General features: G+C 49.6%; 1 protein-coding gene across 1 annotated transcript in view; it reads left to right on the top strand.

Moving 5' to 3' along the window:
• Positions 1-3,106, top strand: part of SHPK (sedoheptulokinase) — a 37,986-nt gene extending 34,880 nt beyond the window's left edge. Inside the window, exon 7 of the mRNA XM_058283756.2 lies at positions 1,368-3,106. Coding sequence (XP_058139739.1) covers positions 1,368-1,780 — 413 coding nt within the window. The 3' untranslated portion in view covers positions 1,781-3,106. The remainder of the gene's footprint in view (positions 1-1,367) is intronic.
• Positions 3,107-12,696: the final 9,590 nt, after the last annotated feature.

Here is a 12,696-nt window from a genome sequence, read left to right on the forward strand (position 1 = left end):
CTGTATCTGCTTCCTGCCTTCCAAAAATATGTCAAAATCTCTCATTCCTTGTTTCCACTTCTGTTCCTTTTATCTGTGTGTTTCTCTTGTTTCTTTCCTAAATTTGCTGATATTTCAGTGGAATTTCTAGAGCAAGAGAATACTTACATGCATTCTATCACATTTAACCAGGAGTCCTGCTGATCAAATTTTGCCTAGTTGCTTATGGCATTTAAATTATTTCACTCTCTCTTTTATTCCTGAGTGTGTGGGTTGAATTTGTATGCTATGACTCCATTGTGACACTCCGTTTTGTGGTTCTCAGCTCTGGCTGCACACTGGAAATATCTGACGTCCTAGCCCTTCCTCTAGAAATGCTGGCTTTTTTTGACCTGGGGTGGAGCCTGAGCATGGTATTTTGTACAAATTCCTTAGGTGATTTTGAAACCTGTGAGTGTAGATAACGACTGCTCTGGAGCCTTGCTTCTCAAAAGTGTGGTCCACAGCCCAGCAGCATTAACATCCTCTGGGAGCTTGTTACAAATGCAGAATCTCAGGCCACACCCCAGGCCTACTGAATCGGAAGCTGCATTTTAATAAGATCCCCAGATGACTCATCTGCACATTCGAGTTTGAGAACGACTAGTCTAAACTGGTTCTCAACTAAAGCTGCATATTAGAATCACCAGGGGAGTATTTAAAATTTTCAGTGCTCAGGCTGCAGCCCAGACCAATAAAATGAGAGTCTCTGGGGGTGGGGGCAGGCCCAGTGGTCTTTAAAACTTCCCTTCTGATTCCAAAGTGCATCAATATTGGAGAGTCTTCAGTCTTGGTAACTTTTTCTCTACTGGAGGCCAAGTTTGCTCTCCTTTGGTTAATGGCAAGTTAGAGACCAAAAGTGATTCTAAGGTCAAAGCCTACTGAACCCAAAGACCTGCTTTCTTAGGATGTAGAGCTAAGTTAGTGTAGGGGAGGAAAATCTGACTGGGAGTCTGGCCTGGCAACAACAAGCTATGGGATGGTCTCTCTGGACCCCAGGTGCCCCATGTGTGTAAGGGGGTGGAAAGTAGACTCTTTGACACTTCCAATGAGTACCAGCAGCAGTGACAATACTTATTGGTTAATGTCTGCATTTGGCCCTCATGGGACCAAGGACCCTATAGCTGGCTTGGGATTTAGGGCTCACAGCACACTTACGAGATGCCTCGCTAAAGTCTGGTCTGGGGTTTACAGAGAGATAGCTGGCTGGGATCTGGGGCAGAAATAGCTAACCAGCCTCTCTGAGTTCCTGAGCTGGGAAGCAGCCAGCCATAGCGTGAAGAGTTTTAGCAAGTAGCTTGCAGCAAAGGGGTGCATAAGCTCACCTAGATCTTCTCTGTTCCTGGCAGGCCTGGAGGTCGAAGAGTCCACTGTGTATTCCCACATGATCCAGGCAGCTGCACAGCAGAAGGACACCTGCCTTACCGTCACCCCAACAGTGTTGGGGGAAAGACACCTTCCAGACCAACTGGCCTCGGTGACTGGGATCTCATCCTCTGATCTCTCTCTGGGCCATGTGACTCGTGCCCTGTGCCGAGGCATTGTCCAGAACCTGCACGCCATGCTTCCATTTCAGCAGCTCAAAGAGTGGGGCGTGGAGCGAGTGATCGGGAGTGGGAGTGCGCTGTCCAGGAATGAGGTGCTGAAGCAGGAGGTGCAGAGGGCTTTCCCTCTCCCTGTGTCCTTTGGGCAGGATGTGGATGCAGCTGTTGGGGCAGCTCTGGTTATGCTCCAGAGAAACCTCAACCAGAAGGGATCTTAGTCAACAAACTTTGGCCAAAGCACTGCTGTGAATTTTATCTAATTAACATTCTTGACATGATTTTGGGCTCATCCTTTTCCCAGACAGCTCTGTGGGCACCTTTTAAGCAAAGCTTGTGGGACACCATTTTGACCAGGAATTTACCTTTGGGGAACACTCTGATAATGGAGTTAGGAATCATCAATCAGATCCCAATCAGAGACCTCTGAAAGAACCAGCTAGGAGCTGGCTGCAAATGCAATGTGAAAAAAAGGAAGAAAGAGAAAGGAAGAATGATAGTCTTGCTCTCTAGTTCCCCAGGCTCCTCTGTGATTCATTTGTAGATGAAGGAAAGAGAAATTAGACTTAAAATACCAAAAAGTTTGGTGGCTCCAGGCTCCAAGTAAGAAAAGATTTGCCCCATGCCCAGCTTTTGGATTGATTGTTTTTAGAGACATTAAACACAGACTTGGGTCACATTCACTGTTGGAAAAGTCCTTTTCCACTAGATTGTACCAGATATCTCAATTATGCAGTCTTCTCTGCCCACATTCCCTTCTAAAGGAAAATTCTCTGCCAAGGGCCATTGTGGAGAGGACCATTTCTCAGGGGACTTTGGTTTGTACTGTCTGACCCTGAGACCCTTTTCCCAATCTCCTTCTTTGGTTAACTGGGGCTGGGGATGGCTAAGGCTGGTGAAGCTGGCTGGCCCAGGTGAAGTCACAGAAGTCCATGCTGGCCTTCTCTTTCCCCCAGGGGAGGCTGCTACTCTGGGCACCATAGATTCTCACAGTTCCGCTGTCTGGAAGACATGGAATGGAAGGAAAGGCAGATGGCATAGCCCAGCAAGGGGCAAGAGGCTAAGTGGCTACCACCCTTCAGATGCATCGTCTTGAAGAGTTTCACAGGATCATTTTCTAGGAGTGTGTTTGTGCAAGAGTGTATTTTTGCACCTGCATATCCCCAGAGAGCCTTCTCTGGGAAGGTTTGGTCACCTTAATTAGAGAAAACCCCATCTCTTACAAGCCCCAGCTCTTCTCCATCATGTGCTCCTGGCTCAGCAGACACATGAGCTGGCATCCCTGTAGGGATCCCAGAACATTTTAAACCTTCCCATGTTTGGCAGGGATGATGGCCACCATTGCTGTGTATACTTCCAGAGTCCCAGAAGGTGATCTCAGACTCAGGCAGCCCTGACTCTGGGGCAATCATGAATTTGGGAAGCAGGCATGATGTCTCTTTGCAAATGTCATTTTACAAATTATGTAATTGTCTGAAGCTACTAGATTAGTTTTCCTGGTCATGTTGATTGAATTTCAAATATTAATAAAGCTAATTCTTCTAAAACCTTGTTTCTTTAATAAAACACATGCCTCTCTGTTCTAGGAAGACCATAACTTTACAGGAAAGCCACAAAGCTCAGTTTGGGAGGTTGAATATAGCTCTAAGGAATCAGCAATAGGTTGTCCTAGAGGAAAGCCCTGCCACAGTTTCCTGTCAAGATGAACTGTTGAAAATCACTCAGGAAAATCATATAATTTTCTCAACCAGAATGAATTAAGAAGCCATCATTTTTGAGTCCCTGAGAAAGGCCTAATGAGAGAGAAGTTTCCTCAGGTAGCCCTGCCCAGGGGGAGGAGGAATCGGGCCTCTGTGACTTACTGGAGGCAGCCTGTTTTGCATTCTCAGGGTGCTGTGGTTGAAGCTTTTATATAGAAGATCAAGAACTGGATGGGGGGAAGCAGACTTGGCCCAATGGATGGGGCGTCCACCTATCACACGGGAGGTCTGCGGTTCAAACCCCGGGCCTCCTTGGCCCGTGTGGAGCTGGCCCATGCGCAGTGCTGATGCGCACAAGGAGTGCCCTGCCACGCAGGGGTGTCCCCCGCATAGGGGAGCCCCATGCGCAAGGAGTGCGCCCTGTAAGGAGAGCCGCCCAACACAAAAAAAAGGTGCAGCCTGCCCGAGAATGGCACCGCACACATGGAAAGCTGACAACAAGATGACACAACAAAAAGAAACACAGATTCCCGGTGCCACTGATAAGGATAGAAGTGGTTACAGAAGAATATATACCGAATGGACACAGCAGACAACTGAGGGGGAAGGAGGCGGGAGAGAAAATAAAAAATAAATCTTAAAAAAAAAAAAAAAGAACTGGATGGGTGTCCTACAAGCCCAGGTAGCACAGTTGTGCTCAATGTGGTTCCAGAATTCTATGTCCCCGTTCCAGATCATGTGTACACTCCACCTCTGAGGGCTAGGTCTTGAAGAGTTCCAGTTTGTGAAGTCATCTGCTGCTCCTCACATTGCACATGGCTTGGGGTGCACAGAGCCTCTGCTAGGGGTCAGTTACAGCTGTTAGGGCCTCATTTCTCCAACTTAACTCACAAACCACTCACTGTTTCTATGGTCATTCCCTGGAGGTACCATTCAGTGTTTGAGAACAGCATAATTCTCCAATAATGGACTAGGCTACTTGCTGATCTTTAGGGCTGTTCACCAGTATCCTGATCTTAGGTATGTATGGTTGGGTGGTGGTTTCCCATGTGATTTGCTTTGGCTCATGAAGTGTGAACAGAAGTGTTTAAATTCTGGGCAGAAGCCTTTCAGATCCAGTGTGGGCTTTGCCACACTCTCTTCCTTTTGCCACAAGTGGCCGGTAGTGTTCCAAATAGAGGAGGTGCTGTCAGCCTGGGCTCCTGAGTGAGGATGATGTAGTGTAGAGCCTTCACCAACCAGGAAGGGATGGGTAGTATGACTTAGAAGTAAAATTTTGATGCTTGAAGCAACTGAAATGTGTGGATTGTTTGTTACCATAGCATAATTTAGTTCATCCTGACCAGTATAACTGGTACAGACTGTTGCAAAAATATCTCCATTATTCTTAGCACAGACCCAGACTAGTCTTATTTATTGAGCGTCTACTAGGAGCTGGGTGCACTGTCAGGTACTGCCACGTGTTATTGAATTTCCATCACCAGGCAATGAAACAAACACCATGACAAAGGTACCCATGTGCCCAAAGGGAAGAGTGATTTATTCTTCAAGCAAGTGACAATGAACTAAACTTTGCAGCTTCAGTCCATTGACACTATGAATAACCAACATTTTCTGAGTGCTTACTATATACTAGGAACTAATCTAAACTCTACTTGTGGAATTCATTTGATCTTCATAATAGTCCTAGAGGGTGGGTACTATTGCTATTCACATTTCATAGATGAAGAAAATGAGACAGTGATTTGTGCAAGATCACAAGACTAGGATTCAAACCCCAGAGCCTTCTCTCTTTAGCATTCTTGGTAGAGGAATCAGGCTAGGAAAATGTATTTGCCTTAAAGTGTTTGGTGTGTCCAAGTTATGACAAATTGTCTAGTGTAACTTGGTCATAGGACAGATGAGAGAGTGCCATGGGGGCTGAGCTGGAAATGTTGGCCAGACTGGGAAAGGTCTTGGATGCCAGGCTGCAGGGTTGGGCTTTCTCCTGCAGGCAGTGGATTTTGGAGGACTGGGGCTTCCTGAGCTTTAGGAGTGTAGCTGGCAGTGTGGATGGTGGATTGGAGAGGATGGGTGTTAGAAGAGGCAGGAGCCCAATTAGAGGAGGCCTGGTGAGAGATGGTGGATGGTGGAGCCTGGACTAGCATGGGGAGAGAGGAGTGAAGGCTTCTCCTGAACTCCAGCCCAGCCCGCTCGCTCCCCTTACTGCCTCCCACCACACACCTTTGCTTTGACTCTTGACTAGATCCACTTTAATGTTCATTAGGCTTTATGCTCTCTATTTTTCTTTTCTTTCCAAGTGAACTGAAAGCTCCATAAAGTCTTCCCTGCCCTTCCCCTCTACCTGCATGTGGGCTGATGGCCGAGTTTGGAATGTCCTCCTCAAAGAGCAGACTCCTACTCTTTGTCCAAGTTCCAGCTCAAATGCCTTCCACCTGTTACACAGTCTCATTGGAGGTGTACTTGTCATTGAACTACAGCTACAGCTGGCACCCAGAACTCTACTCAGTGTTTGCTGTAGGCAAGGCCTGTTAGCCCTGCAGCCCCCCTGGTTTGTGTCTACCTGGCTAGTGTAAGAGAGCCAGTATATGTCTTCTGCCCTTCTTCATCACAGGCTCCTTGACGGCAGAAACCATCTTTCTCATTGTGCTGCTGTGGAATTTGCAAAGCACACAGTGGGCCCTCTGCCAGGAGGCTTGCATTTGACCACATCTCTCAACCCCAGTGATCTGGACAGACCAAGTCTTTGAAAGTGAGATGCTCTTAATAGAGAGATGCTTGCTTGCATGACTCATGAAACATTAAGCAAATCTTGTTTCTTTTTCATTAAAGTGCAATTAGTCACAACCTCAAGCTAATGTCCGGATATAGCTCAGCAGTCAGCAGACATGGTTCTCATGCTGAAATAATTATGATTATTTAGGGGCTTTACTGGCTCATGGAGTCCATTCACACCCAAATCCTTATTAATCCCCAGAACATCCCTATAAACTGGCAGGGCAGGTGCTCTTACCCGTTCTGCGGATGAAGACGCAGACTCAGAGATTCAGCCATCAGCTCAAGTCCATACAGCCGGCGCCTGGCACAGCAGGCCTCTTGACTTGTGGCTCTATTCTCTGCTGGCACTAATGAGCTTCTGCTTGCTTTTGTCCCCTTGGTCCCAGTTCCTGCCTGGGTATAGCCCTTCTTGGCTCAGTGGATGCCTGGACCCTTCCAGACTCACCTTCCCACTCCATCCACTTTTGGAGGATCCCAACCCCCTTGTAGGTTCTTGCCCTCCATGGAGCTGGGCTTTTGGAACTGTGAAGCCACCCAAGGACACTAAATCCCAGAGCAAATGCAAAGGAAGGTGGTTTTCATTCCAGTCTGACATTTGCCGTCTGGATCAGGGACCTCAATCCACAGCGGTGTCTTTACCGCTTTGCCTGGGGCTGGACTACCCAGTTCCCACCTGGTTCCTACTGCGGGTGCCAGGTTGGCCTCAAATCAGAGAGGAACAGATGGATGAAGGAAACAAATTCAGCTCTTGTTGCCAAGGTCAAGGGTTCAGCTTAAGTGAATGTGCCCCGAAATGGTAAAAGGATGAAGACAGGGCTGTGTCGGTCACACCAGAGCTGGCCCACCCACCTGCTGGTGCAACCTCTTCTCACCCTGTCCCACCTGACCTGCCTCTGGTCCCACCACACCCAAGCATAGAGAAGCACTTCCTCCTGTAAGTCATCATCAAAGCCTCTCTAGTCACAAAGAGTTTTAATGGCTACATCATTACACAGATTCGAGAACACCACGTTGCAAATTATCACCCAGGAAATCGCACTCATTATGGTGACCTCAACCACTGAGGTCTTGTTCCAGCCACCACTCAGGGCACATGCTATTCAGAGAAAGCCAAACCAATCAAGGTTTCCCAAGTGCTGTTCTGGGCAGCACCTGGCACTGGGTTTAGAGAAGGGAAATTGCAGGGTTTAAGAGCCTTGTCTTTCCCTGAGGGCATTTACAATCTGCTAAGCAAGACACAGAAATCAGGGAAGTTAAATCTAGATACAAGATTTAGGAAGCTCCAGACCAGACTTGGACAATTGTCGCTGTCCTTGGGCAGGTTGCATAGCCTGCCTCTGCTTCATTTCCTCACCTGTAAAGTGGGGGCAAATCATACTGACCTCATGAAACTTGGTGAGGATCTGAAACAAAGTAGTTAGTTTGGAAACTGGCACATTGTAAGTGCTCAATAGCTATTCACTGCTACTCTTGTCACAGTTATCAAATGTAATCGATCCTTATGTGATTGCAATAGGCTGAAATTTCCATAGGAACTTCAAGGGGAGCACTTTAGTTTGTCCCCATTTGGGGAGAGGTCAGGCTTTTTAGCTGAGGTGGGATTTGAAGGATAGACTCTCAGTACCCCAAGGTCTCACTTGCCTCTGGGGCCTTGACATGAGTTAGATGGGATGGGTAGTGCGTGTTAGGCCGAAGGGGAAAGGGAAGGAGGCAGGCTCAGGTAGCGTGCCTGGGAGGGGGTGTGCATGGGTGTTGGGAGAGGGTGGGTCACGGTGTGGGAGGAGACTGGGGCTCTGGGCTCAGGGTGCTAGGGCTGGGGACCATTGAGAGGTGAAGGAGCACAAACAGGGTGAGGTTCTAGGACCATTATTTATTTATTTTTAAAAAAGATTTATTTTATTTATTTCCTCTCTCCTTCCCCCCCTACCCTCCGTTGTCTGCTCTCTGTGCCCATTTGCTGTGTGTTCTTCTGTGTCCACTTGCATTCTCAGTGGCACTGAAAATCTTTGTCTTTTTTTTGTTGCATCAACTCTCCACGTGTGGTAGCACCAGTCCTGGGCAGGCTGTGCTTCCCTCGTGTGGCACAGCTCAATGCGGGGTGCGCTCCCTGTGCGTGGGGCTCCCCTATGCGGGGGACACCCCTGCATGGCATGGTACTCCTTGCGCGCATCAGCACTGCGCGTGGGCCAGCTCCACACGGGTCAGGAGGCCTGGGGTTTGAACTCTGGACCCTCCATATAGTAGGTGGATGCTCTATCAGTTGAGCCACATCTGCTTCCCTAGGACCATTAATTGGGCAATGGGAAGGGGGAGGCCGGCCTGGGGAAGGGAGGCATTTCTGGTCCTTCAGGCGAGAAGGGGCCTTCATGAGGAAGCAGCAGCTGGTTGGAAAGAAAGGATGGATGTGGGCCACAGAAATGTAGCCCAGGTAGTGAGGGCAGAGGAGGCGAGGTTGGGGGTGACAAAGCACGTCGTGCTTGGTGCCTTTGGAGGCAGGGGATGCCGAGGTGGAGCTGGATGTGCAGGGAAGAGGCAGGCCTCTTGGGATGTGTTGAGGAGAGGAGGGTTGTGGCCCTCTGCTTGGACGTGCAGGGGAGGCAGGGATGGAGCTCAGCGTGGACGGTGGGCTGGAGGCCTGGGTGAAGGAGCTGCTGGCTTGGGAGTGCTGGATGGGTCCTTGGGGGTGGGGGAGGGTGTCGAGGGAAAGCGCTGAGATGGGAACTGAAGACAGGGTCCCGGGGAACACCTATGTGTGGGGGAAGGCATGGCGAGGCGAGGCCACCAAGGAGGTGGAGGAGGAGCTGTCAGGGAGGGGAAGGGGCAGACCTGCCCTGTGGGTGCAGGTGTCTGTGCCTGCATGGATGTGAAGACCTTGGGAGGTGCTGTGAGCACTCACTGGCTGTTGATGGACAGGCACGCTGGGCGAGGTGTGTTGTCCTCCCTGGAGGCAGACATTTCTTGGAGGCAAAGGAGATGGCTCTGGAGGAGCAGCAAGGCCCTCCCCTTTCCTGCATGTTGGGCCTGGGCTGGGTTCTCTCTGCGCCTTTCTCAGGATGCCTCCCCCGCACGTCCACAGGCTGGGACAGCAGAGACCAGAGGTGGGTGTCTGTCCCCGACACACTGTCAGCATGTCACAATGTTCCATTTCCGAGGAGATCAGGAGGATTTCCTGGGGGCACCTCATGGTTCGAAGGCACAGTGACCCCAGAGGACTTGTGGGTTGAGGGGTCACTGCTGGCAAGTATTTTACGTAGTTTAGTTTGTCATATGATGATTAAGAATAAATTCTGGGTATGGATGTGGCTCAAGTGGTTGAGTGCCTGCCTCCCACATGGGAGGCCTGCGATTCAGTTCCCAGTGCCTTCTAAGAAAAAACAAAAATGACAAGCAAGCTAGCAGGTGAGCCAACTCGGGGAAGCTGGTGTGACTCATTGGTTGAGTGCCGTCTTCCCATATGCAAGATTCTGGGTTCAATCCCTGACCCTGGGACCAAAACAAACAAACAATTTTAAGGTTCATGTTAATTGAATTTATATTACATAAAAAACTGCCTAAGCACAGGCATAAGGCAGGGTGGAATCAGCTCAGCTTCTGAGCCTGGACTAGCAGTGTGACCTGGGTAATCATCTAATCACTCCATGTCATAGTTTTTTCATCTGGGAAATGGGCATGACAGTCTCTTCCTAGCCATCGGGGTTGTGTTTTGGCCTGGGAGAGTGGGTTCATGCAAGCTCTTGGTAAACTATAAAATGTCATGCAGAATTAAGGGGGCGTCTGCACTTTAATGCCCTGATTTGGGGGTCAGAGCTTGTGAGCAACTCTGGGCAAGGTGGCAGCAGGCCTTTCTGGCACATGGCTGTTCATTTCAGGCTTACTGGAGTCCTGGCATTGTGTGACTGCTAGGCTGGTTCTGCAGGGAATTTGGGGCTGTAGCCTGTATGCACACCCAGAAAGACCTTGCAGCTTTTCTCAGCGGGCTCCCAGGAGGTGCCAGGTTTCAGGTGGGCTCCTGAGGGCTACAGAGACACTCAGGTCCTATGGTCATGACAGATGGCTCTGGAGTTCAATGCCTTGCCAGTTTGTGCTCCCAACTGTGATGAAGTTGGACTCAGATATGACCTCTCTACACATGCTTCTTCTATCACTTTTACTGAACCTGTGGTTGACTCTGGGGTTGGTGTATGCTCAGGAGACTTGAATCTCTGAACTGTCCATGTGCCAGCTGGGCACTGAGCCTCAGCAGAGTTGCAACACCTACTCTCTGGTTCATTGGACTTATTCAGGTCAGCTAACAGGTAAGGATGGTCAACCACTGCACCAGGGGACCGAGAGAGTCTACAACTGCAAGCAGGAGAATCCCATCCATCAGCCACGTAGGATCTAGGCACCCTCTTTTTTTTTTTTTTTTTAATTGATTTTGTAAAAATATTACATTAAAAAAAAATATGAGGTCCCATTCAACCCCACCACCCCCACCCCTCCACTCCCCCACCAGCAACCCTCACTCCCATCATCATGACACATCTGTTGCATTTGGTAAGCTCATCTCTGGGCATCTCTGCACCTCATGGTCAATGGTCCACATCATAGCCCATACTCTCCCCCATTCCATCCAGTGGGCCCTGGGAGGATTTACAGTGTCCGGTGATTGCCCCTGAAGCACCATCCAGGGCAACTCCAAGTCCCAAAGGCGCCTCCACCTCTCCTCTCTTCCTTAGGCACCCTCTTCATTTAGAGGCGGATAGGACATCACCATCCCAGGGTCCTCAGGATGGAGGAATAAAATATGGATTAGAGTGGACTTACTGGTATTCTATTATAGAATTATTGTGACTCTAGCAATGGAAGAAACTGTTGTTGATGTGGATACTGGCCATGGAAGTTACTGAGGGCAGGGATAGGGAAGAAGAGGTGTGATGTGGGGGCATTTTCGGGACTTGGAGTTGTCCTGAATGATACTGCAGGGACAGACGCAGGACATTATATGTCCTGCCATAACCCACTGAATGGACTAGGGGAGAGTGTAAACTACAACATAAACTATAATCCATGCTGTGTAGCAGTGCTCCAAAACGTATTCATCAAATGCAATGAATGTACCACACTCATGAAAGAGGTTGTTGATGTGGGAGGAGTGGGGTGGGGTGGGGTGTGGGGTATATGGGAACCTCTTATATTTTTTGATGTAACATTTTGTGTGATCTATGAATCTTTAAAAAAAAGTTAAAAAATAAAAGGAGACACGTAAGCCTTCTGGCCCTATTCATCCACTGTACGCGATGAATTCCCTTCTCCCCTGTTCATTCAGGATGGTACTAGAAGAACTGAGAAGACAGATAATTTTCTGTGTTCTGTGGTTCAGATGAGGAGCTCTAGTTGAGACACAGGGTGTCCTGGGAGATCCAGAAACTCTCCTTAGCCCCCACCCCCCAGGTTGGGGCACATAGGGAACCAGGGGCCCAGGAGAGGCAGGAGGTGGTTCAAGGTCACACAGAGTGGACGGCAAAGCCAGCACTCAAAACCAGGTCCCTCAGTGCTAGGCCAGGACCTCGTGATGGGTGACATGGCTGTTCCTGTTCCTTCTGCATTTTAAAATGGAGCAGTCAGGGGAGTGGATGTAGCTCAAGTGGTTCAGCTCCTGGTTTCCCATAGGTTTAATTCCCAGTGCTTCCTAAAAACAAACAAACAAAAAGCCTAACCGACCAAACAAAGAAAAACCCAACTCTCATTGGGGAGCAGATGTTGCTCAGTGGTTGAGTGCCTGCTTCCCATGTATGAGGTCCTGGGTTCAATCCCCAGTACCTACTAAAAAGAATAAAAAAAGGAGCAGTCACAGGCACAGCTCCAGTTTTGAAAGTGACTCTGTCGAGCTGTTTGCAGACCCCCATTTGCAGGAGCAGTGGGCTTGGGAGGCTCCAGTGGCGCTCTCCCTCCCTGAGAGATGAGGTCTGGCTGGTTCTGGGCTGTCTGCTCTGGATAAGTGCACCGTGGCCCTGGCATGGTTGGAGGAGGGGCAGTGGCTAAGTGGTTTCTGAAAAAGGGCAAAAATGATGGGAAAAGCTTTGGGATCCTTTGGGAATCAGAGGCGCAGCAACAGCAGCTGCTGCCATTGCTGGAAACGTTTTCCTTGTGTGCCAGACTGTGCCCACAGCCCATCCCTTCGGAGCAGAGCAGCCCGGGCTGGGGAGGGGCCGAGGACTCTCACAGGCAGAGGGGGCAACTCCTTTCTGCAAACTGGCCTGACTCCCCACACGTTGCCACCACCGTCAACCTCAACGGTGCCTGCTTGGTGTGGGGTGTGCCTGCATCCAGCTGGTGAGTCCCTTTTGTTGTTTGATGGCCTGCACAGATGTGAGTTTTCAGGATGGCTTAATGAGTGGTCACAGGTGGGCCTCCCGGCGAGGCTGCCTGGGCTCTAGCTGTGTGATTACGAGCTGTTCAACTCCCCTCGGGGAGCCTCAGGTACCCCATCTGGAAGCTGGGAATAAGAAGAGAGGCCCCCCAAAGTCTCCGTGTTTCAGGGGCTTCAATGAAGTTGTAGTTGCAGTGCACGGAGCCTGGCTAGTCGTAAGCACTTGGTAAGTGGTAGTGCTGGTTGCTAGTATCACTCTTCGTTATTTGCTCCCGCACCAGTGGGGATGGGGTGAAGGGGGTGCAGT

Source organism: Dasypus novemcinctus, chromosome 21, assembly GCF_030445035.2.
Source record: "Dasypus novemcinctus isolate mDasNov1 chromosome 21, mDasNov1.1.hap2, whole genome shotgun sequence".
In the NCBI taxonomy this organism is placed as follows: domain Eukaryota; kingdom Metazoa; phylum Chordata; class Mammalia; order Cingulata; family Dasypodidae; genus Dasypus; species Dasypus novemcinctus.